The sequence below is a fragment of the Ursus americanus genome, chromosome 6 (assembly GCF_024610735.1).
Source record: "Ursus americanus isolate L20-20 chromosome 6, mUrsAme1.1.p, whole genome shotgun sequence".
Classification (NCBI taxonomy): domain Eukaryota; kingdom Metazoa; phylum Chordata; class Mammalia; order Carnivora; family Ursidae; genus Ursus; species Ursus americanus.
In genome coordinates this window covers 26,598,752-26,625,289 of record NC_142132.1, presented here as the reverse complement: position 1 = coordinate 26,625,289, position 26,538 = coordinate 26,598,752, and the positions used below count along the sequence as shown (strand labels likewise).

General features: G+C 52.1%; 2 protein-coding genes across 5 annotated transcripts; one reads left to right on the top strand and one right to left on the bottom strand.

The window, feature by feature from the left end:
- Positions 1 to 234: 234 nt before the first annotated feature.
- POLL (DNA polymerase lambda) lies at positions 235 to 8,648 on the bottom strand. Of its 4 annotated transcripts, none has more exons than XM_087862766.1 (9): positions 8,530 to 8,648; positions 7,412 to 7,576; positions 6,366 to 6,660; positions 6,015 to 6,177; positions 5,314 to 5,631; positions 4,391 to 4,564; positions 3,693 to 3,821; positions 1,476 to 1,644; positions 235 to 1,112 (listed from the first exon to the last, which is right to left on the bottom strand). In XM_087862766.1, the coding sequence occupies exons 2-9, from the start codon at positions 7,524 to 7,526 to the stop codon at positions 748 to 750; spliced, it is 1,728 nt and encodes a 575-aa protein (XP_087718892.1). In that variant the 5' UTR covers positions 7,527 to 7,576; positions 8,530 to 8,648; the 3' UTR covers positions 235 to 747. The 4 variants fall into 4 exon arrangements, with proteins under 4 accessions (XP_087718892.1, XP_045658885.1, XP_045658886.1 ...); XM_045802929.2 differs by lacking the exon at positions 8,530 to 8,648 and adding an exon at positions 8,408 to 8,483; XM_045802930.2 differs by lacking the exon at positions 8,530 to 8,648 and having other exon boundaries at positions 5,590 to 5,631; positions 7,412 to 8,401.
- Positions 8,521 to 26,481, top strand: DPCD (deleted in primary ciliary dyskinesia homolog (mouse)). The gene is made up of 6 exons (XM_045802933.2): positions 8,521 to 8,631; positions 13,946 to 14,026; positions 18,839 to 18,963; positions 19,307 to 19,440; positions 25,686 to 25,788; positions 26,160 to 26,481. Exons 1-6 carry the CDS (start codon positions 8,568 to 8,570, stop codon positions 26,262 to 26,264), a joined length of 612 nt encoding a protein of 203 aa, XP_045658889.1. The 5' UTR covers positions 8,521 to 8,567; the 3' UTR covers positions 26,265 to 26,481.
- Positions 26,482 to 26,538: the final 57 nt, after the last annotated feature.

The window sequence follows — 26,538 nt, the reverse complement described above, 5'->3', positions numbered from 1 at the left end:
TAGGGCAGGGCCCACAAGAGCTGCTGAGGAAAACAGGCGCTCCTAGGGCCTGACTTCATGAATTCTCTCTCTTACTCATCCACCCTTGCCCCCTTCTGAGCTCAGGAGCTGACTCAGGCCAGCCCATCTGGAGAGCCGTTAACTTGCCTTTCTGGGCTCCCATTCAGCTCCCATCTCCATCCCCACCCGGGTGGGCGGCCGGCAGGGACTGCAGCAGCTCAGAGACGCCAGGCGGTCGAACACCAAGTGCACTTTATTGGGCCCCTGGGCCTTCAAGTGCTGTCCTTACTGAGCCTCAGGTGCCCCCTCCCCACACCTCCAGCTGCAGAGGAAGTGGGCCGGGTAGAGGGAGTACGCGTGGAGTAGCGCATTCTCTTGCTCCAAAGGGTCTTAGGGTGTGCTCAGTCACAGCTGTTTGCCCCTCCCCTGCAGCTCGCATCCCACCCCCAGCAGCCAGACCCTCCATGGGTACGGAAGAGGGGGTGTCTGGGCCTTCAGCACAGGAAGCCGGCTTCACACCGGCACCTGTTCTTGCTGAAAACGGGGCAAGGGGCAGTGGTGATGCAGGCCAGCAGTCTGCTCCTGTTGAGGAGAGGGCCGGGCCGCTCCTGGGAGCCAGGCTGGCCCTCTCCCTCAGGCCCAGGCAGCTGACGTGGTGAGGTCCAGCCCGCTAAGGCTGGAGCCGAGTACTGGAAGGCCAGGTGGGGCAGCCGGTCCAGCTTGGCGCCCCTTCCCCCCAGCCATAGGTCACCAGTCCCGCTCAGCTGGTTCTCGGTAGGGTAGGCCTAAAAGCCTGAAGACATCCTTCTCCGTGGGGGTGGGCAGCACTCGGCCAGGCCCCACCTTGAGGCCTTGGGTGTCCCGTACCACAGAGGTGCTGAGGGCGTGCTCCGACAAGCTCATGCCTTTGGTCTTGGCCAGAGCCCGCATGGAGCGGTTGAAGTGGGCCGAGCCAGTGAAGTAGAGCAGGGCACAAGCGAACTCGCTGTAGGGCACAACGATGATATCTAGTCGTCGGTGCCGCCGCCCTGGCCCGGGGAGCTGGCACACGCCCAAGTACTTCTGCTGTTGGCCGTTCTCCTCCTGGCTCACCAGGTCATCCGTCAGGAACCCTGGCGCAACATCGGAAGGCCGCTGGGAGGGCGGGGAGCCAGCCCTGGGCTGCCCTGCCCTCCTGGGTCTCTCCTGTTCACCCCTGGGTCCTCCATTGCCAGCTCCCAAGTTTCGTTGCTGGGTGACCTTGCCCTCTCTGGGCCTGCCTCTTTAAACCATGCATAGTCATTCCTCCCCGTGTCCCCCACGCATAGTCATTCCTCCCCGTGTCCCCCTCCCCCCATGAGGGAGAGGTGGCCTTCTCACAAAGCAGCCTTCCCCTGCTTCCTGCCTAGAGCTTGAGACTCTGAGGCTCTCCCTCCTGGGGGTCGCCCTCCCGCACTGCGCCAGCCAGCCTGCTCCCCCAGAGACGGAGCTTATACCTTGGCGCCGAAGGCTGTCGAGGAGAAGACTGAAGATGCCCTGGTGAGACCGGCCGTCCGGGTGAGTGAGCAGCACGTCCACATCACCACAGGTTGCCTTCCCCCGTCGGTAAGAACCACATGCCATACACAGCAGCCCGGGGTTGAAAGCCTGAGCTGCTTCCCGGACCTGGGAAAGAGCGGGGGGCAGCGGGGAAGGCCTGTGGGCCTCAAGCCCTGCAAGGAGTTCCTCTCCCAGGGCGGTACAAGAGACTTCCCTGACCCAGGAGCCCACATGTCCAGCTGATGCCCCAAGCCAATCCCCGGATGTGTGATACAAGCCTGAGGGAAAGCCTCAAGGAGCAGATGCCAGAAGTCTGCCCTGGGGAATTGCAGTTCTCCAGCTTCACTAGGACAGAAGAGAAGAAAATCTGCTCCCGCCACCAGACTCAGCCTGAAGAGTGATCTAAGAGGCGTATACTCGGATTCTGAGGGAAGGCACTGATCTTTCCTCCTCGAGTTCTTTAAGAGCAGAGAGACACACCTTCACTTGGTCCCTGCCCCAACCCATGTGCCCAGGTCTGTCCACTTAGGACAAAGGGCCAGGTGCCTGGAAGCCCTCTGCCAGGTCTCAGCAGCCCCAGATATGGATTTGGAGCTAAAGGCAGAGTGTGTGAGTTGGGGCTTGAGGCCTAAGCAGGTGGCTAGCAGGGTGCCCTGGGCCCAGGCCTAGGGGGAAATGGAGCCCAGAAATACAGCTGTACCTACAGTAAAGGAAAAGAAAAAAAAAAAAAAGCAAAGAGGGAGGCAATTCTGAGCCAGTGTTCACACCCTTACTTGGAGGAAGGAGGCTCAAGGTTTGGAAAGGGAGTCAAGAAAGAGGGGGCTGTCAGCTGAAGGGTCATCCCTCACTGAGGGAATAAGCCCATTAACCTCTACCCCAGCGACATGCAAGCCTTTCATATGCAGATGGCCTCCACGCCTTTACCCCAGGACACTGAGATTTCTGGGACCCTGGATACTTTGGCCAGGACACCTCAATTCTCCTGACAGGCCAGGCTCTGCTAATCCCCTCACTCCTTTCTTGAGCCTCCCAAGAGGATGGGAGGAGACCCAGGGTAAGTAATCCCATCAAAAACTCCTAAAGCTGGAGCCCTTAAATGCCAGGTGGGAAGCCACTGCTGTTCCAATGGGCTGGGGGCTGGAGGCTGACTGGGACATTCTCTGTGCCTAGACACCGTGGCTGAGTGACGGTGTCATCACTAGCACCAAGGCCTGGTGATGGGTGGACAAAAGGGCCTGTCCTGTGCCAGCCTCACAGTCCCATAGCCTAGAGTAGAGCTGGAGGCTGATTTCAACTAAGGTGGGCCAGGGTCTCCATAGAGTCCTACCTTAACAAACCTGATCCCAAAGCCGCAAACCTTGCCCACAGCAACCAGCCCCTAATCCTGATACCAACTGAACAAATGATATATCTAACCCCAAATATACCCTAGTCTCTCTCTAATCTAGGTTTTACATGAATTTAATCCCTAAATCCAACTTTAAATCAAACCCTAATGTTGGCCAAATCTTATTTTTAGGACAATGACAAATCTTAACTAAAAGCATCCAATACTAAGAAAACCCTACTCTAAATTCAGGCCTAACATTAACTCAACTCAACCCAAGTTTTCCTCTGACCCCTAACCTAATCGTACTGGCACGGTGCTTCTACACCAACTCGAAACCAAACCCTGAACCAGCCTCAGGTTGTGGGGGGCTGGGGAGGGCACCTTCAGAAGATCTGCGCATCTGGGGATAGAGAACTTGGTACACAGATTTTGGAGACAAAGAGTCCATAGTTTTCATCAGGTTCTCAGAAAAGTTTGTGAATCAAAGAACATTAAGAACTCTGCTCTGACCTACCCTGACCTAACCCAGTTCAAACCCCAATATCCTCAAGTAGTTCTGACCATAACCCACCTCTAATCCAGCCCTAACACCATTCTAGCACCTAAACCAATGCTTATTCTACGCTAATCCAGAGACCTGGTGTTACAGCCCTTCCCTATCACAGCCACCCACCCTTCCAGCTTCAGTCTCAGCTGGCCCTCTCCCCATTGGTCCCAACCTCTGGTGTCTCACAGCTTCCTCGCCTGGCTCCCTAGCTGAGGGATCAGGTGTTCTTGGCTCGAGCCAGGCCCTGACCTTATAGCAAGGCCTGGCCCTCCTCACTGCTCTGGGACTTCTGCTTACTGTCTGCTCAATCTCTGTAGCCTCCTCCCGGGGTATGCGCTCCAGGAAGTCATCATAATGCTTCAGGCCAATGGCCTGCTGGGTAGTCAGGGAGGCCTGGCCACGGATATCTTCTAGGGTCCGGAAACCCTGGAAAAAAGAAGCCAGATGAGGAGGCTGTGAGCAGCCAGGACCACTTGAGAGGCAGTGAATGAGCACATACACAAGGCTTCCATCACCCCCAGATTCCAAGGAAGGCCTGAGGCAGGATCAACCCCAGGAGTGGTTGGGTCTGTAATCTGCGGGACCCAAGAAAGGTAGGGAACATGGGAGACACAGCCTAATCCAGTTCTGCCACAACCCTAAAATACTGGTTCTCAAGTCCATCGATCTGGGGGATTCTGGGCATCACCAGGTTGGGGAACCACTGATCTGGATACTCAGCCCTGAGGCCTGGTCTTCTCAGGAAGGCCCCTGCTGGTCTGGGAGACAGAGAAACACTCTTGTCTCTCTGCCTCCATCAGATTAATGCCTTGAGGCTATCAGGCAACAGGGCAGTTCTAGGAGCCAGGAGAGGGGTCTACATGAGCCCTAGTCCCCTTGAAAAGTGGTCTCCTTATAGTCCTGTTCATTCCCATCAGAGCACAAGGTATGAGAACTGTGGGGCAGGACTTCTGAGAAAGAGCAAAACTGAAGTGGGTGCTGGGACATGGTGTCACCTGTTGGTACCACATCTGGGCAGTTTTGGTTCCAGCTCCCCAGATGTTGGAGAAGAGCTCCAAGACAGGCACGCTCTCACTGATATGGTCCAGCTTCCGCAGATGCCCGCTTTCCAGGATTTCTATGATTTTCTCAGCCATCCGCTTTCCAATCCCAGGGATACTGAAGGCCTCCTGAGGGAGGAGGAGGCAGAGACAGGAAAAGAAGAGTGAGAGGATGGGAGGCACAGAGCCAGCAGTGGGTTAGCAGACCCCTTTAGCACATATCTGAGTAAAAGCCAGCTTGGCCAGTTTGCAGCTGATGGCTGTGTAGAGCCTGGGCACAAGTGAAGACGAGAAGTTTGGATGGGATGGGCTGGGTCGCTTGTCTTTTGGTTCTGAGAGGAACAGAGATCAGCACAGGAAGTAAAGAAAAGGCAGCAGTGTGACACTGGTCACCATTGCATGGCAACAGCGAGAGCAAGGCGTTCACTGAGGCCTTTCTTCCAATCAGGTCCTACACTGCAGGAGCATGACACTTGGTCCTCCCAGGAGCACTTGAGTCTCTCACTAGTCTTAGTTCCTTTTCATTGCTCATAGGGTTTAAGTAACTTGCCTAGAATCACACAGTTAGTGAATGATGGGAACCAGAATTCAAACCCTGATCTGTTGGCCTCTAGAGTCTAATCTTTTTTAAAACTTTTTACTTGGGAAGAATTCCCATAGTAGAGAGAACAGTATAATGATCCCCCAAGTACCTGTCAGCAGCTTCTGTAATTATCAAGATTCTGTCAATTTCATCCATCTCCCCATTTTATTTCTTTTATGCAAGTCTCAGACATCATAAAAGCTTTAGCATTCCACCTGATCCCCACTTGTGACTGGTGCCCAGTAACCAGAAAGCCCCCCATCTCCCTGCATGCCCTGCCCTGGCTCCCAGGTACCTGGTAGGAGGTGACAGGCTTGTGGAAGCTCTTGAGGGCATTGATGGCCTTGGCATAGCCCAGGGCCCTCCACTTGTCTCCCTGAACACTGTAGGCTTTGGCCAGCACTTCCAGCTTCTCTGTGATGTGGGGGTTGTGGTTGATCGCCTTCTGGCTCGAAGGCTGTGCACAGACCCACTTATCCAGGCCCTTAGGGGCTGGACTAGGCTCACCATCTTCCTCAAGGGGGGTGGAGCAGTGGCCACTGATAAGGGCTTCCAGATCAGCTGTGCTAACCTGGGTCTCTTCCCCGTCACTGGTTTCATCATCATAGCCAGGCTTGAGGTAAGGAAAGAGAAGAGATGATAAATTCATGTCCCCAGCCCCCAGGAGAGCTCCTCAAAGGTGCGGGCTGAGTCTCCTAGTCAGACCCACGAATGAAGCTGGGTCTCTTGCATCAGACCTGGGTCTCCTTAACTGTGGGGCCATGTTCCATTTGGCTTCCCCCAGTGCCAGCCGTAGAATCCCCAGTGGTACGTGGTAGATATGGAACTGGGCAAATGGAGCCATCATGAGTGTTGGGCAGACCCAAGTGGCTTCACAATAAAGAGATCCTTCCTCTGTCAGGGGCCTGGGACTTCCTGAACAACCACCAGGCCCTCCCTGTTTCTGTGACCCAGTTCCCAGGGGAAGGGAGCTCTGAGGGCTGGGAGGCTTCTGACCTGGGCTTGGGTGCTCGGGGCCTCCTCTATCCTCCGGGGAGGAGATACAGGCCTGGTGGGAGGACGCAGAGGAGAGACGGCTGTCCTGAGCACAGCCTCATGGGCTCCAGGAGGCGCAGAAAAGTCTTGGTCTGCCTTGCTGAGCTGTGCTTGGTCCAGGTACCTGCAGGGATGGTGATGGCAAGTTTAACACCCCAAAGGCCTGGCCCTACCTCTGCTCCCAATCCTCTACTCTCAAATCTTGGCTTTCTAATGTGTCTGATTAAGACAATGAAAGTTATTTTTAATAACCCAAGAAGAGAGCTCAAGATGCTGCCAGAAAACACTGAGGGAAGACAGGGTCCAGCCCACCTGTTGGGGATGCAGATGCCAAATCCTGCCGTGTCCACTAGCCTTTTCTCCTGCAGGCACAGGCTCAGCCAGGCAGACTTCACCAGCTGAGCACCCTGGGGTAGCTGGGGCAGTCGAAGGAGGCGGAGGGCTCGCTCACAGTCCATGCCTTCATCCACCACAATGTGAGTGACCCCTGGGGCCTGGGCAGCGCATATCTGGCCACCATGCTGGATAATCTGCTTCTCAAAGAGTTCTGCCCGGGCTCGCCCAATGCCACTGGGCACAATATGGGCCCGCAGGGAGCTCAGCCACTCTGTGGAGGGGACATCCAGATGCCTATTGTCATAACTGTCAGATATGATCCAAATGAACCCTTTACATTCCTTGCCCCAAAACGATCATTTTCCTTCCATCCAGACAGCCAGCCTTCTGGGGATTCTGCTGCAAGCATACAGTTAATTTACCCATGAACCATCACTTGATGTAAGGGGCAAGGATTTCGATATGTCTTATTCCCTCATATAACCCAGAAAAGTGTAGACTCTGTTAGAGCACATTGTAGGTATCCTGTATATCGGTTCATTTGATCACTTATTCTTTCAAGTATTAATAGACACCCACCTCCATACAAAGCTTAAGGCACATATGACTTGCCATTACAGGCCTCACAGTGTTAACAGATATTCCCTTCCCCTACCTGCCACATGAGCTGTCATTTATTTGTCAACTTGGCTGCAAAATAACATAACTCTGGCGACCTGAGTCTCCTCCCCCTCCCCCAATCCCTTTTTAGGCCACTTCCTGTAGAGCAAAGGGTTCTGCTGGTTATTTCCTTAGGGACAAGAGAGTATTTCCTGATTGATGGAGGTCTAGGGGTGGGGTAGAAAATAACATAGCAAGTGGCCTGTCAAAGACTGGGGCCCAAGCCTAGGGCAACAAAGATGCAAACCAACCTGTAGGCCATGGACTGGCAGAATCAGCTCTAATACCTGATTCTAGAAATGAACAATATAGGAAGCCTGAGGGTTCAAGTACGTGAGGGTTCTGAGAGTGGATCTGCTCACCTCCTGCTTCTTCTCCACCTTCTTGCTTGGGAATCTTTGCAAGTGCTTTTGATGATGGATTGGCATGAATTTTCCTCCGCTTGGGAAATGCCTTCAAGATGCCCCCAGGGTCCATTGAGGTATGGCCGGATCACGGTCTTTTGGTTTTAGGTTTGATCAGGGCAACTGTCATGTGGAAACCCAGAATTGAGGTTACCCAACTCTTTGCCTATGGAGGTGGTGTCTCCAGTGACCAGGCTTTAGGGGCAGTAGCTCAGTTCCGGGGGTGGGGGTGGGGTGTCTCCCAAAACCCGAATGAACTTCAGCAGGTTAGCATAGCACTTACCAGCCTTTCAAAGCTAGAGGTACTGGGGGAAATAAGAGGGAAGAATGGGACTACTGAGGAACTCTTGAGGGGTACAAAATGGTACTGCTCAGAGGGGTTGCTCGAAAGATTCACTGCAGTGTCTGCCCTGCTGCATCCCACTTTGAAAGGGCTTTACCAAAAGGGGATGCCAAGCTAGGAAATGGAGCTACATCTTTAAAAGGGTTTGGGCTCCCGAGAGGTTTGAAGGACTGAGAGGAATCTACATAGAAACCCCACATGATCGTTCTCGACCCCATCACAGACCAGCAGAGGAAACCCTGGTGGTGGCGGGTGTTCGGGAGGCGAGGGAACGCTCTACACCTGCCCTGGTGGCGGGCCTCTCGTCACGGGAGTACTCAGACCCGCAGCTGCGGGGAGATGGGGCATGGCCGCAGCAGGTGTGGGGCGCCTTCCGAGACTGGGGGAGTCTCGGCCTCACAGCTGGGGGTGGAGACGACCGGCAGCTGTGGGGCACCCGCCGAGTCCGCAGCTGGCACGCGCCAGGGACTCCCAGCTGGGGACGAGAGGAGGGCTGGAGTGTCCGGACCCTGCCCTAAGAGCCCCTCCCCGCCGCGGCGATTCGGTCCGCGGTGGGGGCCAACTTCAGGCCCCGCGGGTCACCCGCGGGTAGGCAGTTGTAAACCACTTACCAGGGCAGCCAATGAGAGCGGACGAAGGGCGTGGCAGGTGGGAAGTGGGGGGTGAGGGGGAAGGGCAAATGCCCAGAACACCTTCCGGGTCGGCCGGAAGTGACCGTAGGCCGAATGGTTACCATGGCAGCGGCTGGTCGCGCGGCTGGGTGGAGGGAAGATGGCGGTAACCGGCTGGTTGGAGAGTCTGCGGACCGCCGAGAAGACTGCGCTGCTGCAGGACGGTAACTCGAGGCTCCCCACGAGCTCCCTAGTCCTTTCCCCCAGGGTCCAGCCCTCCGCGCTGGCGCCTCCGCGAAGGGCCTCCAAGGCTGGGACCGCTGAACTGGAAGGGCCGCAGCTGCCAGACTAGCCCCAGTCCTGCATTGGCAGATGAGGAAACTGAGGCCCAGAGAGATGACGTGACAGGAACGCGCGTCTCTGGACACCTCCTAGTTTCCTCTACACCACTTCGCCCCGCTTTGAGTTCTGTGACTAATAAATATTAACTCCTTTCATATTTGTTATGTCATTTGCGCCCCACAGCTGTCCCAAGAGGCTGTTAATTTTCCACCCCATTTTACAGAAGAGGAAACTGAAATGAAAGAGGGTTTTAGACTAGCCCTGGCCCCTCGTCCAGTCAGTGGGGCTCTGTTGCTGAACGCAGCCTGGCGTCATGAAGAGGCGGGAGATCTGGGCTCTAGTTACTACTTTGCCATTAAGTCACAGTTAGCCTCTTTACTTGCTTGGGCCTTATTTTCCTCATCTGTAAAATGAGCTGGAGGGGCTACCTCTGATGTCCTTTGCAGCTGTAATATGTTTGTAAGTGACCTGAATGCTCCCTGGGGTCTGTAGGGAAAACAGCAAGGGTCCCGGCGCTGTGCCTGGAAAAGGTGGGCATAGGAGTAAGGAGTCCTGATTTTGTCTCACCCTGGGACTGGTGGATGTAGGACCTCCAGTGCTGCAGGGGTCCTTTCCTGGACCCTCTTGGCAGCCAGATGAATTAGGTCTAAATTCCTGTGGCGTGTGGGAGACCAGTTGGAGGCACACATCCACAGGCAGAGGCCAGTCAGGGAAGCATGGAAATTAAAATCACCTGCTCATTTGCTCATTCGTTCACGCAGCACTTAGGGAGGCTTTTAGTATGTTCTAGGCTGTGTGCTAGAGCAGGGAGAGGGGAAAAAAGATATGTAAATAAATAAGGGTGTGTGTTAAGTAGAAGCTGGAATCTTCTATAAAGTGTATGAGAGCACGAAGGCAGGAATGAGCGTCTCTTTGAAAGAAGACCTGACAGAAGAGGTGATGTTTATGAGTCCTAAAGAATTAATATGTGTTTGCTAAGTGTAGAAGAGGCAATGACTCACGTGTAGAGAAAGGTATGGATGTGTGAAAGTATCGGGCTGATTACTAGGGGAATAACGAAACATTCAGTGAGGCTTAAGTGTTCCCCCAGTCATAACGACCTCCCACACTGTGTCAGGTACTAGGCGCTAGGATGCAAGGGTGAATAAAATTCTCTTTTCTCAAGGAGCAGTGAGGAGAAATGGTGAGAAATGAAGAGGGATTTTAGATAAGTTGGGGTATGTTATGATCTCTTATGCCAAGCTAAAGATTTTGGACATTATCTCATAGGGTAGTGGTTTCTGGCTTTATTGTAAAAAATAGGTAACATAGAATTTACCATTTTAACCCTGTTCAAGGATACAGTTCTGTGGCATGAAGTATGTTCACATTGTGGTGTGACCGTCACCACCATCCGTCTCCAGCACTTCTTCACCTGCTAAACACTGACCGCCCCATTCCCAGCCTCTGGCAACTACCATTCTACTCTCTGTCTTTATGCATTTGGTAATGGCAGGAATGGCACATAAGTGGGGTTTGTCCTTTTGTGACTGGCTTATCTCACTTGGCATCCACTTATTTCACTTTAGTGTCCATCCGTGTTGCTGCATATATAGAGGCTAAATCGTATTCCACTGCACGTGTGCATACACCGCATCGTGTTTACCCATTCATCTGTTGACGGACACTTGGGTTGCTTCCACTTGTTTAGCTATTGTGAATAATCCTAGTGTGAACACGAGGGTACAGTTATTCGAGTCCCTGCTTTCACTTCCTTTGGTCAGGATGGTATCTAACCCAGTATTTCATCACCTAGGGTTTTGTTAGTTTTTTTTGTTAGTAGCATCACAAAACAATGCTGTTGGTCTTTTTTCCCCAAACCAAATAATAATAAATAATAATAATGTTAAGTATATGGATACATCTTGTCAAACGTTTCCTATAGATTTACGCTTCTGGTGGGTGTGTGGGTGTGGGGAGGATGTTACCTCCCTCCCACGAAAAAGCACTGCTATTGGTAATGAGAACCCAATACTCTTCATATTTTTTTCAGAAAGAATTTATGGTTGTTGTGGAAATACGAAAAATAAGTAAAATCACCCATCAGCTACCATCTAGAGATAATCATAACTTACATTTTTAAAAAAGATTTTATTTATTAGAGCACAAGCAGGGGATACAGCAGAGGGAGAGGGAGAAGCAGGGCCCCCATGGAGCAGGGAGCCTGATGCAGGACTTGATCCCAGGACCCTGGGATCATGACCTGAGCCCAAGGCAGACGCTCAACTGACTGAGCCACCCAGGCACCCCCATTTTCTTTAAGATTTTTATTTTATTTAGTGTTTTAGAGAGAGAGTGAAAGAGAACAAATGGGGGGAGGGGCAGAGGAAGAGACTTTCCAGCAGACTCCCTGTAGAGCCCACCATGGTGCTTGATCCCACAACCCCGAGATCATGACCCAAGCTGGAAACAAGAATTGGATGGTCAACTGACTGAGCCGCCCAGGCACTCCTATAATTTATATTTTCATGCATAAACTATCATATTGCTTCACGTACACTCATACATTTATTTTTTTTACCAAAGTAGACTAATATACTTAAAATTGTTTATTATCCCCATATGTACACATACATATATACATATAGAGTAAATTCTAGTATTAGAATAAAGTACAGGGGGCGCCTGGGTGGCACAGCGGTTAAGTGCTGCCTTCGGCTCAGGGCGTGATCCCGGCGTTATGGGATCGAGCCCCGTGTCAGGCTCCTCCGCTATGAGCCTGCTTCTTCCTCTCCCACTCCCCCTGCTTGTGTTCCCTCTCTCGCTGGCTGTCTCTATCTCTGTCAAATAAATAAATAAATAAATAAATAAAATAGAATAAAGTACAGATAATTATTATATGATCTTTGGGTAAGGGAGGATTTTTTTTTTTTTTGAAGATTTTATTTATTTATTTGACAGAAAGAGAGACAGCCAGTGAGAGACGGAATACAGGCGGGGGGGTGGGAGAGGAAGAAGCAGGCTCCCAGCGGAAGAGCCTGATGTGGGGCTCGATCCCAGAACGATCCCAAAAGGCCGGGATCACGCCCTGAGCCCAAGGCAGACGCTTACGGACTAAGCCTTCCAGGCGTCCCAGGGAGGATATTCTGAGCACAACTCCTGGGTAGTAAACACAAAGGACAAAATAGTTGACTATATAAAAATTAAGCAATTGTTTGGGAAAACCCCCTTCAAACAAAGTTAAAAAACAATAGAAATAATATTTGCAACATATATGATACATTGTTAATATCATAAAGGTCAATCAGATTAGTAAGAAAAAAATGAATATCCAAATAAAATAAAGTCTAAATAGGTAATAATTCATTAGAAACATGACCAATAAACCCTTGGAATAGTATTCAACCTTACAGATATTTAAAGCTATGCACATTATCCTAGTATAGTTATTAGGGCATGGATTTTGGCCTCAAATGAGCTTAAGTCTGGGTCTGTCATTTCATAGCTTTATGAGCTTGGACAAGTTACATGACCTTTAAGCCTCAATTTTCCTCATTTGTGAAATACAGGTAACGGGGGCACATAGGATTATTTTGAGAATTAAATGCAAAAAAACATGTAAAATACCTGGCCAATAGTAAGCACCGCATCCTGGCTGGACCCAGGATGGACTCCAAGGGGAGAAGAGGGTCAGGCCAGACACCTTCGGCTGCTCACAGGCAGCGCCTCTTACCCACTCCTGACAGGAAATCCCTTCTAGCTCTATTAGCCATCAAAATGACTTAAGGTGGTATAACCCAGGGGCGTGCTGAGAAGCCCTGCAACTTTGGGGATGAGTTTCCCCAGAATACAAATTAGGAATGACTTAAGGGAACTGTGTCCACGGGAATGAATTAATCGGGGAAACGGCTTGGAAGATCAGATACAGTTGCAAATTTCAGATGGTGACTCCTTTAGCTGCTCAAGGTCCTTGGGGCTCTTATTCATCAAGTGTAGGTTGGGTACCTGTCCCTGTTATTAGGCTCACTGAGGAGCCTACCTATGTCAGCTCTCCCATTTGTAAAAATAGGGAAATTATGTAGTCACTTTATTTATTTATTTATTTATTTATTTATTTATTTATTTATTTATTATTTTTTTAAAAAGATTTTATTTATTTGACAGAGAGACAGCCAGCAAGAGAGGGAACACAAGCAGGGGAAGTGGGAGGGGAAGAAGCAGACTCCCAGCAGAGGAGCCTGATGCGGGGCTCGATCTCAGAACGCTGGGATCATGCCCTGAGCCAAAGGCAGATGCTTAATGACTGAGCCACCCAGGCGCCCTTATGTAGTCACTTTAAAAAACAAAACAAAACTTATGATTATAAGATATAGGTGGAAGAGTTGGGCTAGGAGACTCCCCTAGATTCTTCCGTTCTTTCAATGAAAGTTGAATCAATGTTTATTCTTTCAATTAATCCTTAGTTGAGCTCCTAATATATGCCAGGTACTGTGCTTGTGTTAGGGAAACCACAGGCAAGCAGGATGATAAAACCCCTCCTATCTAACAGAGACAGGCAATAACCAAAGAATCACACACATGTAAATCGTAACTGCGGTAAGCGCCACGAAGAGAACGTAAGAGGACTAACATTACATGGCTGTGTGCTAGGAATGGCCTAGACACCTTGCAGAAGCCACAGCAGTGGTGTGGCTGGAAGGAGTGCTTGGTCAGGAAACCCAGTTCAATGTCCTGAGCACATAGGCTTGGTTTTAGGAACTGCGGAGACAACATAAATATGGCACCACTCCTGGGGAGACAGGAGGCTCTTTAAAAAAAGTATCCACCGTGCAGATGAATAAAGCACTAGGGAGGCCCAGACAAATAAGGGAGTGTGAATTCTGCCAGCGGCTGAAGATTTCCCAGTGGAGTGACATTTGAGCTGAATTTTGAAGGGCAAGGAGTTCAAGAGATCAGAAGTATGGAGCTCTGCTGGTAGAGGGAACAGCAGAGCAAAGACATATTCAGAGAAAGCTGCAGAAAGGAAAGGTTGTCCCAGGACACGTCTTAAAGTAGTGGTGGGCAACGACTGGCAAGGAGTTCGTGGGCAACTCTGGGCGGGTTTCTCACGCCCAAGCCCAAGGCTGTTGGTGTTTCCCAGGGAGATCCCTTGACGTGCGTGCAAGGCACAAGGTAAGAAGAGGCATGGGGGTAAGGCACTCTCTGCTTTGTGCATAGGGAGAAGAAAGGTGCACTATTTGTTCCCAGATGGAAAGGAAATGGCCGAAGAATATGATGAGAAGACGGGTGAACTGCTTGGTAAGTGACGGGGGCTTCCAGTGGGCCCGTAGGAGCCCTTGGGGTGACCTAAAGTGCACGTAAGCAATGCTAGCCTGAGGCTTGAGGGAGGAACTGAGCACCAAAGGTGGAAGCCAGGGGGAGACTGAGGCCCTCAAGGGAAGATTGTTCCTGAGAAGAATATGAGGTCAGGACTGGACACGAGAGGTGGAGTGGGTGTCTGCTGGACCGGTGTGCGCCCCCTGACCCCCAGCCCAGTGAGAGTGTGAGAAAGTCTTCTGTCGGGAAATGTTGGGCAAGAAATGTATGGAGAAGGCAGAATTGGAAGTGAGCCTCTGCTCCGGGCCGAGTGGGCAGAGGTAAGGGCAGGTTTAACTGCAGTTGTTCTGTTTGTTCGTTTGTTTGTCTTCCAAAGCCACATCAGCAGCAGGTATCAGGGCAGCAGGTACTGAGCTGGCTCAGAGGCCGCGCTGTTAAATCTGCCCCTTACCTTGGAAAATGTCTGAGTCAAAGGGGGTCGGGAGTAGAAATGGGGATTCTGCAACATTGTTGTTTTCATTCCTGCAGCTCTTTTGCTCTAACTCGAGGCTCGTGAATAGGGGCTCCAGCTCAGATTTCTGGGAATTATTTGATTTGTCCGTCCTCTGTGCCCAGGTCTGCACGTCCGCATTAACTGACGCCCAGAGCTGGGCGGCTGCTGCCCTGACCCAGGGCCTGAGCCTGTCAGCAGTGGGAGTTGGTCTTTATTAAGTTCCGCCTGAAATTTTAAATCCAATGGCGGAATCATGGGTTGGGTTATTTTCTTGTCATTATTCTTGACTTTAATTTCTTCCTGGGCCTGATCGACAGGTAGTATTGGCAAGGGAATTTCTTTTTCCCTTTTTCTGACAGCTCATAAATGTCGAGAACCGACAACGTGGATTACACTGGTTTGCATTTTCTTAGTCTCCAGTCTTAAAATGTGTGTCCTGCGCATGTTCAGTTGCAGAGTGAAGTGTTGATCCCTCCTTATTATGAGCTGCTTGGGCTGCAGTCCCAATTGGGTTAGTCTGGTGCTATTAAAAATCTTGATGTGTTTAGCATATGACACTGATTTGGTGGAAACCAATACAGTAGTAATATCCTCACAATGCATTGTAATTTATAGCGCTCCCAGGGGGCGACAGCCTTGGAATGCCTAACAGGGGCGAGTTTATGAAAGCAGAGGTCACGTGGGCTAACCACCACCATCGCCAGGCCGGAGACTAGCTGCAGTTCCTCCCCGTAGCCCCCAGCACCACCTCTCTCGTTCACTCAGAGCAAATAACCCACCGATGGCTGCTGTGGCCATAAAAACAAGCAAACAACCCCCGGCCTCTTAGTTGTGCTCGGACAAGAAATTAAACTGAAAAACAAGTTTGGTACCTTCCTCTGTAGCATCCCACATTAACCTGTCACTTCTCTTGGCAGGTGGGGAATAGACAATGGCCTACAAACTCCTTTTTTTCTTAAAAGCAGAAATGGAGATTGATAGGAGAACACTGGCTAAAGTTTACCTAATAGTGATATTAATACCATAACTTTTATTAGGCACCATGCTAAGTGCTTTACATGAGTTATCTCACTGAATCACCCTCGTGACAGCCTGACGAGGATGCCCTGTTGTCCCCTTTTACAGTCAGGGAAGAAACGGAAGCTCTAAGAGGTTAAGCACCTTGCTCAGAATTCCATAGCTGGTTAGTTTCTGAGTTAGGATTTAAATCTGAGTCTGCCTGGTTAGGAGCCCATGCTTTAATGCACAACAACATACTACTGGGAGTTGAGAATATTTAATCCTGCTTTCTTTTCTTACTAAATTTTGTTCTCCCCAGAATGACTGAAGTAGGGGCTGGTGGGAGCAGAACAGAGATGGGCGGACAGGAACACCCCACTCAAACCACTGGATCCTTTGAACAGCTGGTCCTTCTCTTACCATCTCCAACCACTCCACCCTCCCCCCACCAGCTGCCCTTGCAAAATGATTAATTTTTAAGTGTAAACAGTCTCAGGGCCTGAACTAACTAGAGCTTGAGCGCTCTGCGAAGTAAGACACGGACAGGGTTAGTATGGCCATAAATGGGAGTCGTTTTCCATTTTTCCAGCTAACTACAAATTTGATAATTGGCTAAACTGGTTTTCTGTTAGAAAAACCCAGAGAGTCATTTGTCGGTGGTGCATCTGTGTAGGAAGTTCTTCCAGGCGGTGTGAATAAGCAGAGTGGTGTCATATTTTTTTCAGCCGCCTCAGTGCTATTCATTCCCACCCTGCACAATGAGTGCTGCGTGTAGTCATAGAGGAAAAACCTGAAGGGCCCCATAACAATGATCGGAACATCAAACCAGCCCCAGAAGAACACAGCGCGTCCAGGGGGGCAGAGGCTGAAGGGCAGGCCATCCCCCAGCGATTACATTTGGATTACTGGCTTAATCTGCTTTGGTATTTGACCGCCAGCCTACCCCCCCAGGCTGCGTTTGGAGGGTATTGAGCACTTTCATCCCCAAGCACTTCACCGGCTTTTTAAATGACCCACTCGATCTCGTCAGCCTCCTCAGGGATGGGCCGGGGCAGCTGTTGAATAGCCACAGAGCGGAGCTGCAGCGTTCTAGGGCAGAAGAGAAGAATCCTGCGTCCCGTGTAAGCCGCAGGGCGTATGTAGGAAGGGGGAAAGTAATTATCCACATTGGAAGCAGGCCAAGGCTGGGAGCTTTGGGGAAAGAGGCCTTTAGGACCTCCACTTTCCAGCCCACCTGAAAGATGGGGCTTCCTTTCAGCAGTCCAGGACATCAGCCTGCTTCCTGCTGATTTAGGAAAAAGCCCCCAGGCACTGCCTCCTTCACGTATTCCCCATCAGATCCTTTAGGGTCACTGAGCGGCTCCTTTCCAAGGACTGGCCCTGGCTCAGCCAGGAAGATACGACAGCGTCCCAGGGAGCTACCCTCCACACACCAGTTTGGGCTTAACATGTAATCAAATCAGAGTGACAGCAGGTGGAAACAGTCCTCTGTTGCCGCAGGAACTGTCCTTGAGTTCTGGAACAAAGACAGGACAAGAAAGACCACATATGCGTTCGTGCCCATAGACATGGGAAAATAACAAGGACTTCACCAAAACCGTTTATTGGATCCTATAATAGAATGAGTAGGAAGACTTTCTTCTACATTCTAGCAAAGAATTTAATCCCAAGGTGTTTAAAAGAAAGAAAGCAGCGAAAGAGCCAGAAAGCTAGCCTCCAGTTAAGCGAGGTATTACACAAATAGATTTGGATATACTCCTGGTCACAGTCCATTCACTTAAGAGAGTAGAAGTATTTGTGAGAAAAAAAAAAGTTGCCTATAAAGCATATTTCCAAGTTTTACTCTTCCTTATTAATTTTCATTATAAACTTGGAAATGTGTTTCTAGGGAGAATTTTTGGCCCTAAGACGTAATAAAATCACGCTGCAGAATGCAGCCGACCTTATAAAAGCACATATTCAAGGGAAAATTCTAATTTTACAGCACACTTTTGTGTTAAGCTTGCATGCCTTCCTTGGAGCAGGGAGGGTGTTTGGGTTTGGCACGGCGGCTCCAAAGGTCTCGAAGAAACCCATCCTGAGAGTCCGACTCCAGGTCTCACCCCCCAGCCCAGAAAGGGGGTGGCTGGGAGTAGCTTTGGCACAACCCCAGGCACTTTTCGACCCGATTCGCTCCTTACAAGGGCTTCAGGAAGGCTGCTGGCCTTTGGAGGCACCCGGATGCTGCATGAAGAGAGGAGCCCAGGGGTTACAGCTGGGGTGGGGGTGGGGGGCGGGAAAGCCCCCTGCTGTGATGGCTGCACGGTGGAGATGTGGATGACTGGGGTGCCCAGAATCCTGGCAGGGGTCCTCAGGTAACGTCCACTGAACTAGTGTTTTCACTTATAATTTCCATACCGTATGCACCTTACTTGAAAAAAAGCTTAGGTAAACATGTGGGTTGTAAACGAAGATAAAGTAGAGACGACTGTGTGCATTGTGAAAGGGCGAGCCTGCTCTACGAGACAGTTGGCGGGAGATCTTCTAGAAATACTGCATTTAAAATCTGGTATGTGGGGCGCCTGGGTGGCTCAGTCGGTTAAGCGTCTGCCTTCAGCTCAGGTCATGATCCCGGGGTCCTGGGATCGAGCCCCACATCCGGCTCCCTGCTCAGCGGGGAGCCTGCTTCTCCCTCTGCCCCTCACTCCACTCATGCTCTTGTGCTCTCTCCCTCTCTCTCAAATAAATAAAATCTTTATTTAAAAAAAAAAATCTGGTATGTGCCTACCAGTCTGTTTAAATATGATTCTGGGGCTGTTGTTTTAAGGCAGGTATACCTGAAATGAATGAATTTTGTATTCGGACTTTCTAAACCATGAGACAAATCTGCCTGTCAGCTTTCATCTTAATTTATTTTTCCCTTGCCTATTTGTAGAGGGAAAAAATGCAACTCAGTTCATGCTTGTTGGGATCCAGATGTTCCCCGTTACCAGTAGCTCCCCTGCTCCTAACTAGCACGTATCTCCTTTGCTTGAAGTCACACCTGGAGCCAATCCACTTGGCTCCTTTCAGAGCTTTGTTCAATCCCTTTAGGTTGGGCGCCCGTGATGTGGGCTTTCCAGGTTATCCGGTGTGGAGATGCTCTGCTGGGCTTCCGGGGGCTGGGAGGTCCTGGTCCCCTGGACGGGCTGGTGTAAGGTGGAAAGGCTGCGTGCCCGCTTCTCCCCCCTTCCAGTCATCTAACGTGACATCAGTGATTCAGCAGGAAAAGCAGAGTCCCTTCCTTCCCCCTCGGTAATCCCGTTGCTTCCTTCTCTCCTCAGTGAGAAAGTGGCGTGTGAAAAGTGCCTTGGGAGCCTTGGGCCAGTGGCAGATTGAGGTGGGAGAGCCAGCACTCCCGGGAGCAGGGAGCCTGGGGCCTGAATTCATCAAGGAAAGCAATGCCAATGTATGTCTCTCTGTTAGGTGGCGGGGGAGGCGGGGGTGGGAGTGGGCTGCTGGCCCTGGAGGGCAGACACCACGTCTTGTTCACCTTGTCTCCAGTGTGCCCATCTGGTCACAGAGCTCTAGAAGCGTTTGCTTGAATGAATACCCAAAGGGTTTTGGCTTGGTCATCGCAGGACGAGGGCTCCAGGCCTGGAATGTCACAGCAATAGCGTCAGAGGGAAGCTGTGGAAAGAGCTGAGGGTCTTCTCCTGCTGTGGGCCCCGGGTAGAGCTTTGCAGAGCAGGGAGCCGTTCCTTGCTAGCCCTCACCAAGAGCGGTCCCTAAGTTGCATTTGCCTTCTGCAGCCCATCTTCATGCGCAAGGACACCAAGATGAGTTTCCAGTGGAGGATTCGAAACCTCCCCTACCCTAAGGACGTCTACGGTGTGTGTGTGGACCAGAAGGAGCGCTGCATCGTTGTCCGAACAACCAACAAAAAGTAAGTGGCAGGACGGGCACCTGCCTGCCTGTGTAAGAGCACAAGGGGGGGGGGGGGCTTGACCTGGGGTTGGGCTCAGACTGCTCCCTTCCAGCTCTGAGAGAGGGACGAGGGCTAAACTAAAGCCCAAGAAAGTGCTGAAAGCTGGAGGGCTTCCTCTCCGCAGGACCAGTGGGGGGAAATTGGAACAAGGCATGCCTGGTCCAGGAGCTGGCACATACTGGGGGTCAGCAAATACTTGTCGAATAAATGAGGGGATGAGGAATCACCTGGCCATTAACTTGTGATCTTAGGTGGTTCTGCTGTAAGATTATTACCTTGACCCCTGGCTGGATCCAGTCCATGGTGAACTTGGCCTGGTGACGTCACCATTGGGGCGGTCAGGGGGCCATGGCCTCTGTAGAAGGCACACCCAGCCAAGGTGGCAGTTAGAGGACTTTAAAGTACTCGTCTGGGGGCAGCCAACAGTATCCCTCCCTGGACTGAGGGGCAGTAGGCAGGTACACCTCAGCCTTCTGGAAGTCTCTTGCGTTCTGTTTCAGAAGGGGTACCTAACTTCCCTTTGTTTCTCTCCTGGTGTTCTGATGGGGGCAGGCAAGGGGGAGGCAAAATGTAGGGTTGAGGGGACAGAAGGTGGCCAAGGAGGAGATTGGATCCAGGCAGGGGTGTTTCTGGGCTGGCCATCTTGGAAATGCGTTGATCCTCTTTAGATTTCCAGAGCTCTGACTGATCCCAGGAGGAGAACCCTGTTCATGAGCTGGCCTTGACCTGGGCCAGAGGGACTGCAGAATAGGACCAACTCCCATGAAACACATTTGAGGTATTAGAATGGAAGGCTTTATGAGTGACTGGTCCGCACACCGAAGCCACCCAACACGTCTCGTGGGTGTGAGCTTGGGTCAGAGGTGCCGCCATCCATCGCGGGTTTACTTGCAGTGAGGAGGACCCAGCTCCCTGTCCGGCTCCTCGGGGTGTGGTGCGCCTCCCCTCCCGTCTCCCTCGGGTCCGCGAGGCCCACAGGAAAGCAGCAGAGCTCCCGGGCTCCCCCGTGCAGCCGTGGGTTCTGCCCTCTGCTTATGACCCCCGTACCCTCTCACTTTGCAGGGTTAAGGGGATGGGGAAGAGGTGGAGATGAATGAATTAATTTCAAGATTATTGCTCTGCATGCAGCCAGCAGCCCCTGCAGTGGGCTTCGTCTGTAAATATAAAGTCATAATAAGAAGGGTTTGCGTTTATAAAGCACTTTGAAGCCCTCAGATAAAAGGCAGTTTATCCCCGTTATTGTTCTCATCATTAACGGGAGTCGGTGCCGAAAGTGGAATTGAGCAATTTCAGACAACAGAGAAATTGCCTTCAGGAGAACAAACTCCATGCTTCAGCAAGCATTCCCTGGCGTAAGAGGCCCTGGGTCCAAACCAGGAACAAAAGTGCTTCTGATAGCACTTGAATCTGCAGCCCAGCAGTTTGTGGAGCTGGCTGCTGCCTCCCTTTTGTCCCCCAGAGGTCACTGTCGAATACAGATATCAGGCAGAAATGTGATTACCCGGGAGTGAGAGGAGAGAGGCTAGCTAGCTCACCAAAAAATTTATCCGCGGGCCGATCCTCTGGGGCCCATCTGCTGCGCGTCGCCAGCTGTAGGCGGCGCTGTTGGCCAGGAGCGACGAGGCCAGAAGCCCACTCCTGCGCTCTGGGCGGCGGGAGACGTGTTTAAACTGATGGGTGAGGCCAGGTGGGACGGGGGTGATGCCCCCGGAGGGGGCAGGGCTAGGGCTGGATCCCCACAGAGGGGAGAGGAGCGTGTGAGCGCCCGCTTCGGTGCCCGCCTGGAGCCTCTGGTCCAGCAGCCCCTGGTTGGCTCAGCCCAGCCTTCCTCAGGTCCCTCTGCCCAGAGGGAGGAGAGAAAGGCCGCCAGACCGCCTCTTTCTTGAGCCTAGTGGCATTTTCATCTCCTACCAGGGGCAGTAATGTGTCTTACACTTTACTACCACTAATTAAACCACTCAATGGTGGTTATTTTGAGCAGGATACTCAGTTTTCTCAGGATACGCTAAAAATCGGCCTTCTGATCGTCACACCAGCCAGCGCTGGGCAGGTACATACTTTCATTCTTGTGTTATAGCTTAATGATTATATAAATGTGTCTGTAAAGTCAGCGTGACGAGCTGACTTGTGAAGGGAAAGTTAGCGACGGTCTAGCTGCCCGGGCATGTGCAGTACCCACACTGTGGCATCTCTCCGATTTGTCTTCTTCCATTACCTGCTGGTTCTGTGCCTGCCCGAGTTCTAATATTCTGGAATGTGGTTACTAGTAAAAGGCAACGTTCCTTTGTCCATACGTGCCTTGTCCCTGAAGGACTGGGTTGGCCACTTTTCTGGAAAGGATTGATTCCAGTGTATCATGTCCTTGGCCTCACGTCTTAGTGAGAGGATAAATCAGGGAAGAAAGAAAGAGCTTTTCCAGAATCCCAGTGTGGTACTTCCTTTCCTGATGAGAGTGTCTGTGCAGAAGGAAGATGCTTAGCCTCAGCCTAGAAGCTGGCAGCCATAAGTGGAATAGACCAGGCACTGGAGTGGGAAGAGGTTGGCTTAAATCTGGCCTCTGCCACATACTAACTGTAGTATTTTGAGCAAGGCTTCCTCACGTATCGCAGGAGAATACTCATACCCATGTCACGGATTGTTTGGGCACGTGATGAAATCACATGTATACAAACTTCCAGCACAATGGCCAGCCTGAAGCATGTCTTCAGCAATTCTTTGGCAATTGGAACTTGGCTGATTTGACATTGGTGACATTAACACTGTGAGGGGTGTTAATAGGCATCACTAGAAAAACAGGATTCTGTGGTCAAATAAATTTAGGAAACTGGATTAAACAGTGTCTCTTTGGTAGGACATATGGCGGTCTTAGTACGCGCATGTGCGTTGGGAGTCTAGGAAGGGCTGCTGGACGCAGGGACGACCGGCTTGCCTGGAGCTGTGATGTTCAAGAAAGAAGGAAGGTTTGCCTCCTGCTTTTCTGAGGGCTGGACTGGCCAGAGGCTTCTCAGGACCGGTCTGGCCCAGCCTGTGTGGGGTGTGCGGGCCGCCCCGGAGCTGTGCGGGGCACGGCCCACGTGACTCTGCACAGCGGCCCTGTCCCCTCCGAGTCTCTCTAGATGCCTGGCCTCTCTGGTGAACTGCAAAGGAGAATAGGTTGGAAAATGACTGGAAATTGGGAAGGAGCAGCAGCAGCAGGAGAGCGGCGGGGTTCTGTGGGTCATTTCAGAAGCAGCCCAAATGAAGGAGCCATTCTTTCGGCACAGTGTGGGGGAGGTACAGGGTTGGCCTGTTCTGGTCCCTTTGACAGTAACTTAAAGTTCATCTCGTTCATCTGGTTCAGAGACTAAAGCTTTATTGGAGGAAGGAATCTGGAGGAAGAAGCCGGGACCCAGAAGGAAGTGGCCTGCCCGGGAAGGGGTCCCAGGCCAGGACCGGGAGTTGTCCTGACAGCCTTGGCTTCCCAGGTCTTTCGAACACTTTTGACATTCAGAAAGGAAAGCCACCGCGTTGGAGTGCCCGGAGGACCTGTAGGGCAGCTGGATCCTAAGGGAGACCCCCCGTCCCCCCGTACCTGCCCCATCCTTGGACAGCAGGGAACGTAGACTAGGGGACTGTGACTTTGAGGAGAGGGTGTGCAGAGATGGCGGGGTCAGGAGGTTTGGGGAGTTCTTACTCGTGGTAAGGGCTCCTCTGCTGACCAGTTTTGTGACTCCAGCAAGTTGTGTGTCTGTACCTCAGTTTTCTCTTTCATAAAAGAGGACAATAGAAGCAACCAGCCTGAGGGGTGGTTCTGAGAATTCCATGTGTGTAGAGCGGTGCCTGGCCCCGCTAAGCATTAACATCCCCTTTCCTTGTGTGACGGAGACCGAGGACAGTAATAGGAGATGGGAACGGAGTGTCACGTGTCAGCCCGAAGCCCAGGACCCGCTGCACTGTAAGGGTCTGGCTTTCAGGCGAAACACAAGATCTCCTCAGGCAGAGATAGGGCCTTCTTTCTTCTTCAACTTTAATCCCCAGCTCACAGCTCAAAGCCGAGGACACGGTTGATGCCTCAAGACATCTTTGCTGCCTCCCTCGGGCTGCCTGAGGCTGAGTGTTCTGTCTTTTCCAGAAGAACAACGGGTCTCTCTCTAGTGCAGGTACTGGTGAGAAGGTCAAGTGTGGTTCCTCTCAAGGCAAATCCCATGGCCAGGGGATGGAGGTGAGAAGGGGGTGGGCTGCACCCCAAGGAGAGGAAGCAGGTGTCCCATACTCCCTTGAACACTGCCCATCAGGAGCCTCTGAGGAAAGTTGTGTAACCTCAACCAGTAAACTAAATCCATTAGAACAGACTCGGGACAAAGCAGAGCGTCCACACTCACTCGGCCTCCACCCCCTAGCCTCGTGGTGACGGGTGTGGGAGTAGGACGGGGAGGAGGCAAGCCACGCACCTCAAGTTCCCTTTGAGGCCAAGGCCCCTGGGTTTCTATTTTCAGTCCCAGTGCCCCTCTGAGGGTACACAGGTGTGTCCCTGTCCCGCCCTGGTACACAAGCCAGGGACGCAGGAAGGCTGTCCCCACGCTCTGCACGGTAAGGCCTTACGCAGGTTCGGCTGGGCTGCGCGTGCCTGGGCTGCTTCTCTCTCAGTTCCGCTGCTTGTGTATATTTGCAGGGAAGATGTTAACACTTCCTAACAAGCCTTTGTGTTCATCTAATCTCTGCTGTTTAACCTTTGACTCCCCCCTATTATCAGTGTCTGCCACCTTTGCTGGCCAGCCCAAGGGCCCCAGGAAGAGCCCTCAGCCCAGCCTAGGACGGGGATGAGGCAGCATTCCACCCCGGTTTTGCAGGCAGATGGATCGCCTTTCCCTGCGGCAGAGCTCTGGGAAATAAAGCAAGCTTGCAGTGCCATTAGGGTCTCCCAGCCCCCACTCCTTTTGAACTGTCAGCCTTTAAGTAAACATTCTTTTCCTGCTGTGGGTCCCAGCACCTTGGCGGGGACTGGAGAACCTGGGAGGAGAGGGGCCCTGAGAGCCTCTGCTAAACTCCGAGGGATTTGGGCAGGAGAGCAGGGCAGGAGTGCTGCATTGATGTCAACTCTCTGAGACCCTGGGGCACCAGGGGCTTTTGAAGTGGACCCGGAGTAGCTGTCACCACAAGGACCAGGCCCCTCTGAAGTATTCAGAGCCCGGGCCTCTCCAGGCCTCCCCTTGAGTTTGTGTATACCTGTCTGCAGCGTTCCCCGTCCCAGCCCGCACCCCCAGCAGCAGCAGGGTTGCTGTGCCCGGGGGACAGGTCTGCCTCCTGTGGTCGGGGCGCAGGCTCCACTTCCACCAGGGAAGACGCCACACGGGCCTGTTGCTAGAGAGGCGGCGCTCTGTGGTAACAAGCCCCTGACCGGGAGCAAGGAGCTGGGTCCCGACTCCACGGACAGCTGGCTGTGAAGCCAGGCGAGACCCGTCACCTCCCTCTTCGGTAAAGAAGGCCGAAGTTCCTGTAAAACGAAATCTAGTTGTATACATCATGGGCTAGGTGTTGCTCTCTGGGTTTTCTGGGTCTGTTTTTACTCAAAAGGATCATTCATTTCTGGACCGGCCTTGCGGATGGTAGGGACTGTGTGTGAAACTGGAGGGGGGGGTGTCTCAGGGCCAGCAGGGCAGTCCAGAGAGCCAGCTTCTGAGAGGGGTCATGTGCTTTGTCCTCCTGGATTTCTCCTTGTGGATGTACTTCCCTCTCTGGCCTACAAGTAGAGTCAGGCCCACAGGGCCTTGGAAGACCCCAAAAGAGGGAAAAAGTAGCTGGGGCCTTCAGAGAAAGTTGCATGTAAGTGGCAACTGTTGGTCCCCAGCTTTGGGGAACAGCCCTAGACAGACTTACTCGGTCCCTCGTAGCATACATATTCCCACGTTCTCGAGGTACTGCGGAGGCCTGGCCTGCCCGAGCTGCTGTTCCAGGACGCTGCTTCGGCTTGTCTTTGGGAGTCTGAGCCTGAAGCACGAGTCGCTCTAACCCCTGGTCTAACCAAGGAACCATGACTGGTCCTGCCCTTCCACTGCTGGCCTGGCCAAAACGCCTTTCATTCACACTGGTGTTCTGATTGGCTTCTCTTCTTCCTCTTTGGCTCCGTGGAAGAAGTGTGTAAGAAGTTGGCACCACAGAGGGCCTGCTGCCCAGTTGGGGGTCACCTTGCTGGATGTGCCAGTGACCTCTTGGTGTTCCCACAGGTACTTCAAGAAGTTCTCCATTCCTGACCTAGACAGATACCAGCTACCTCTGGATGAGGCCTTGCTGAGCTTCGCTCACGCCAACTGCACCCTGATTGTCTCTGTAAGATTCACCCAGACTGGCCACTGCATCAGGGAGAGGCTCCTTTCCCTGCCCATGTCCCATCCCCAGCCCCTGGCGTGTGCTTGCTAGAGAATAGGCATCTCTCCTTCGGGGGGGGGGAGGGGGCTCAGCTTATCTTAGAAGAAGTTACAGCTGGAAGAGGATAGAGGGTGATGTGGAGGGGGGGGGATCACAAGACCGGGATTCTGCTGGAAGGCTCCTAGCTAGCCGTGTGACTGTGAGCAAATCATTAAACCCTGTAGGCATCAGTTTCCTCATTTCCAAATAATGGGATCAGAGGAGGCCCCAAGTGTGTACGTAGGCAGGGGAGATGTGGCTGAATGATGTGCTCTTTCTGGTTCCATCCACAGTACCAGAAGCCAAAGGAGGTCCTGGCGGCTGAGTCAGAGCTTCAGCAGGAGCTCAAGAAAGTGAAGACGGCCCACAGCAGCGATGGGGACTGTAAGACCCAGTAGCAGAGCGTCCCTGCGCAGGCACCTCATGCAGCGTGGCGGACCTCCGGCAGCAAGGCGGGTGGGTGAGGCTTTTCCGGACTTTGTGGCTTGGGCCTTTCTGGTATCGGGGTATGTCCTCTCTTCCAAGAGCTGCCCAGGCTCTGTGAGAACTGGGCCTTGGGGTGCTCCTAGCCCCCATATTATGGTTTGCTCTCCCGAGTAAAGTCATTCTGAGTCACTGTGGGGGGACTGCCCTCTTGTCCACCTCTCCATGCTCCTGTCTGTCACCAGGGAG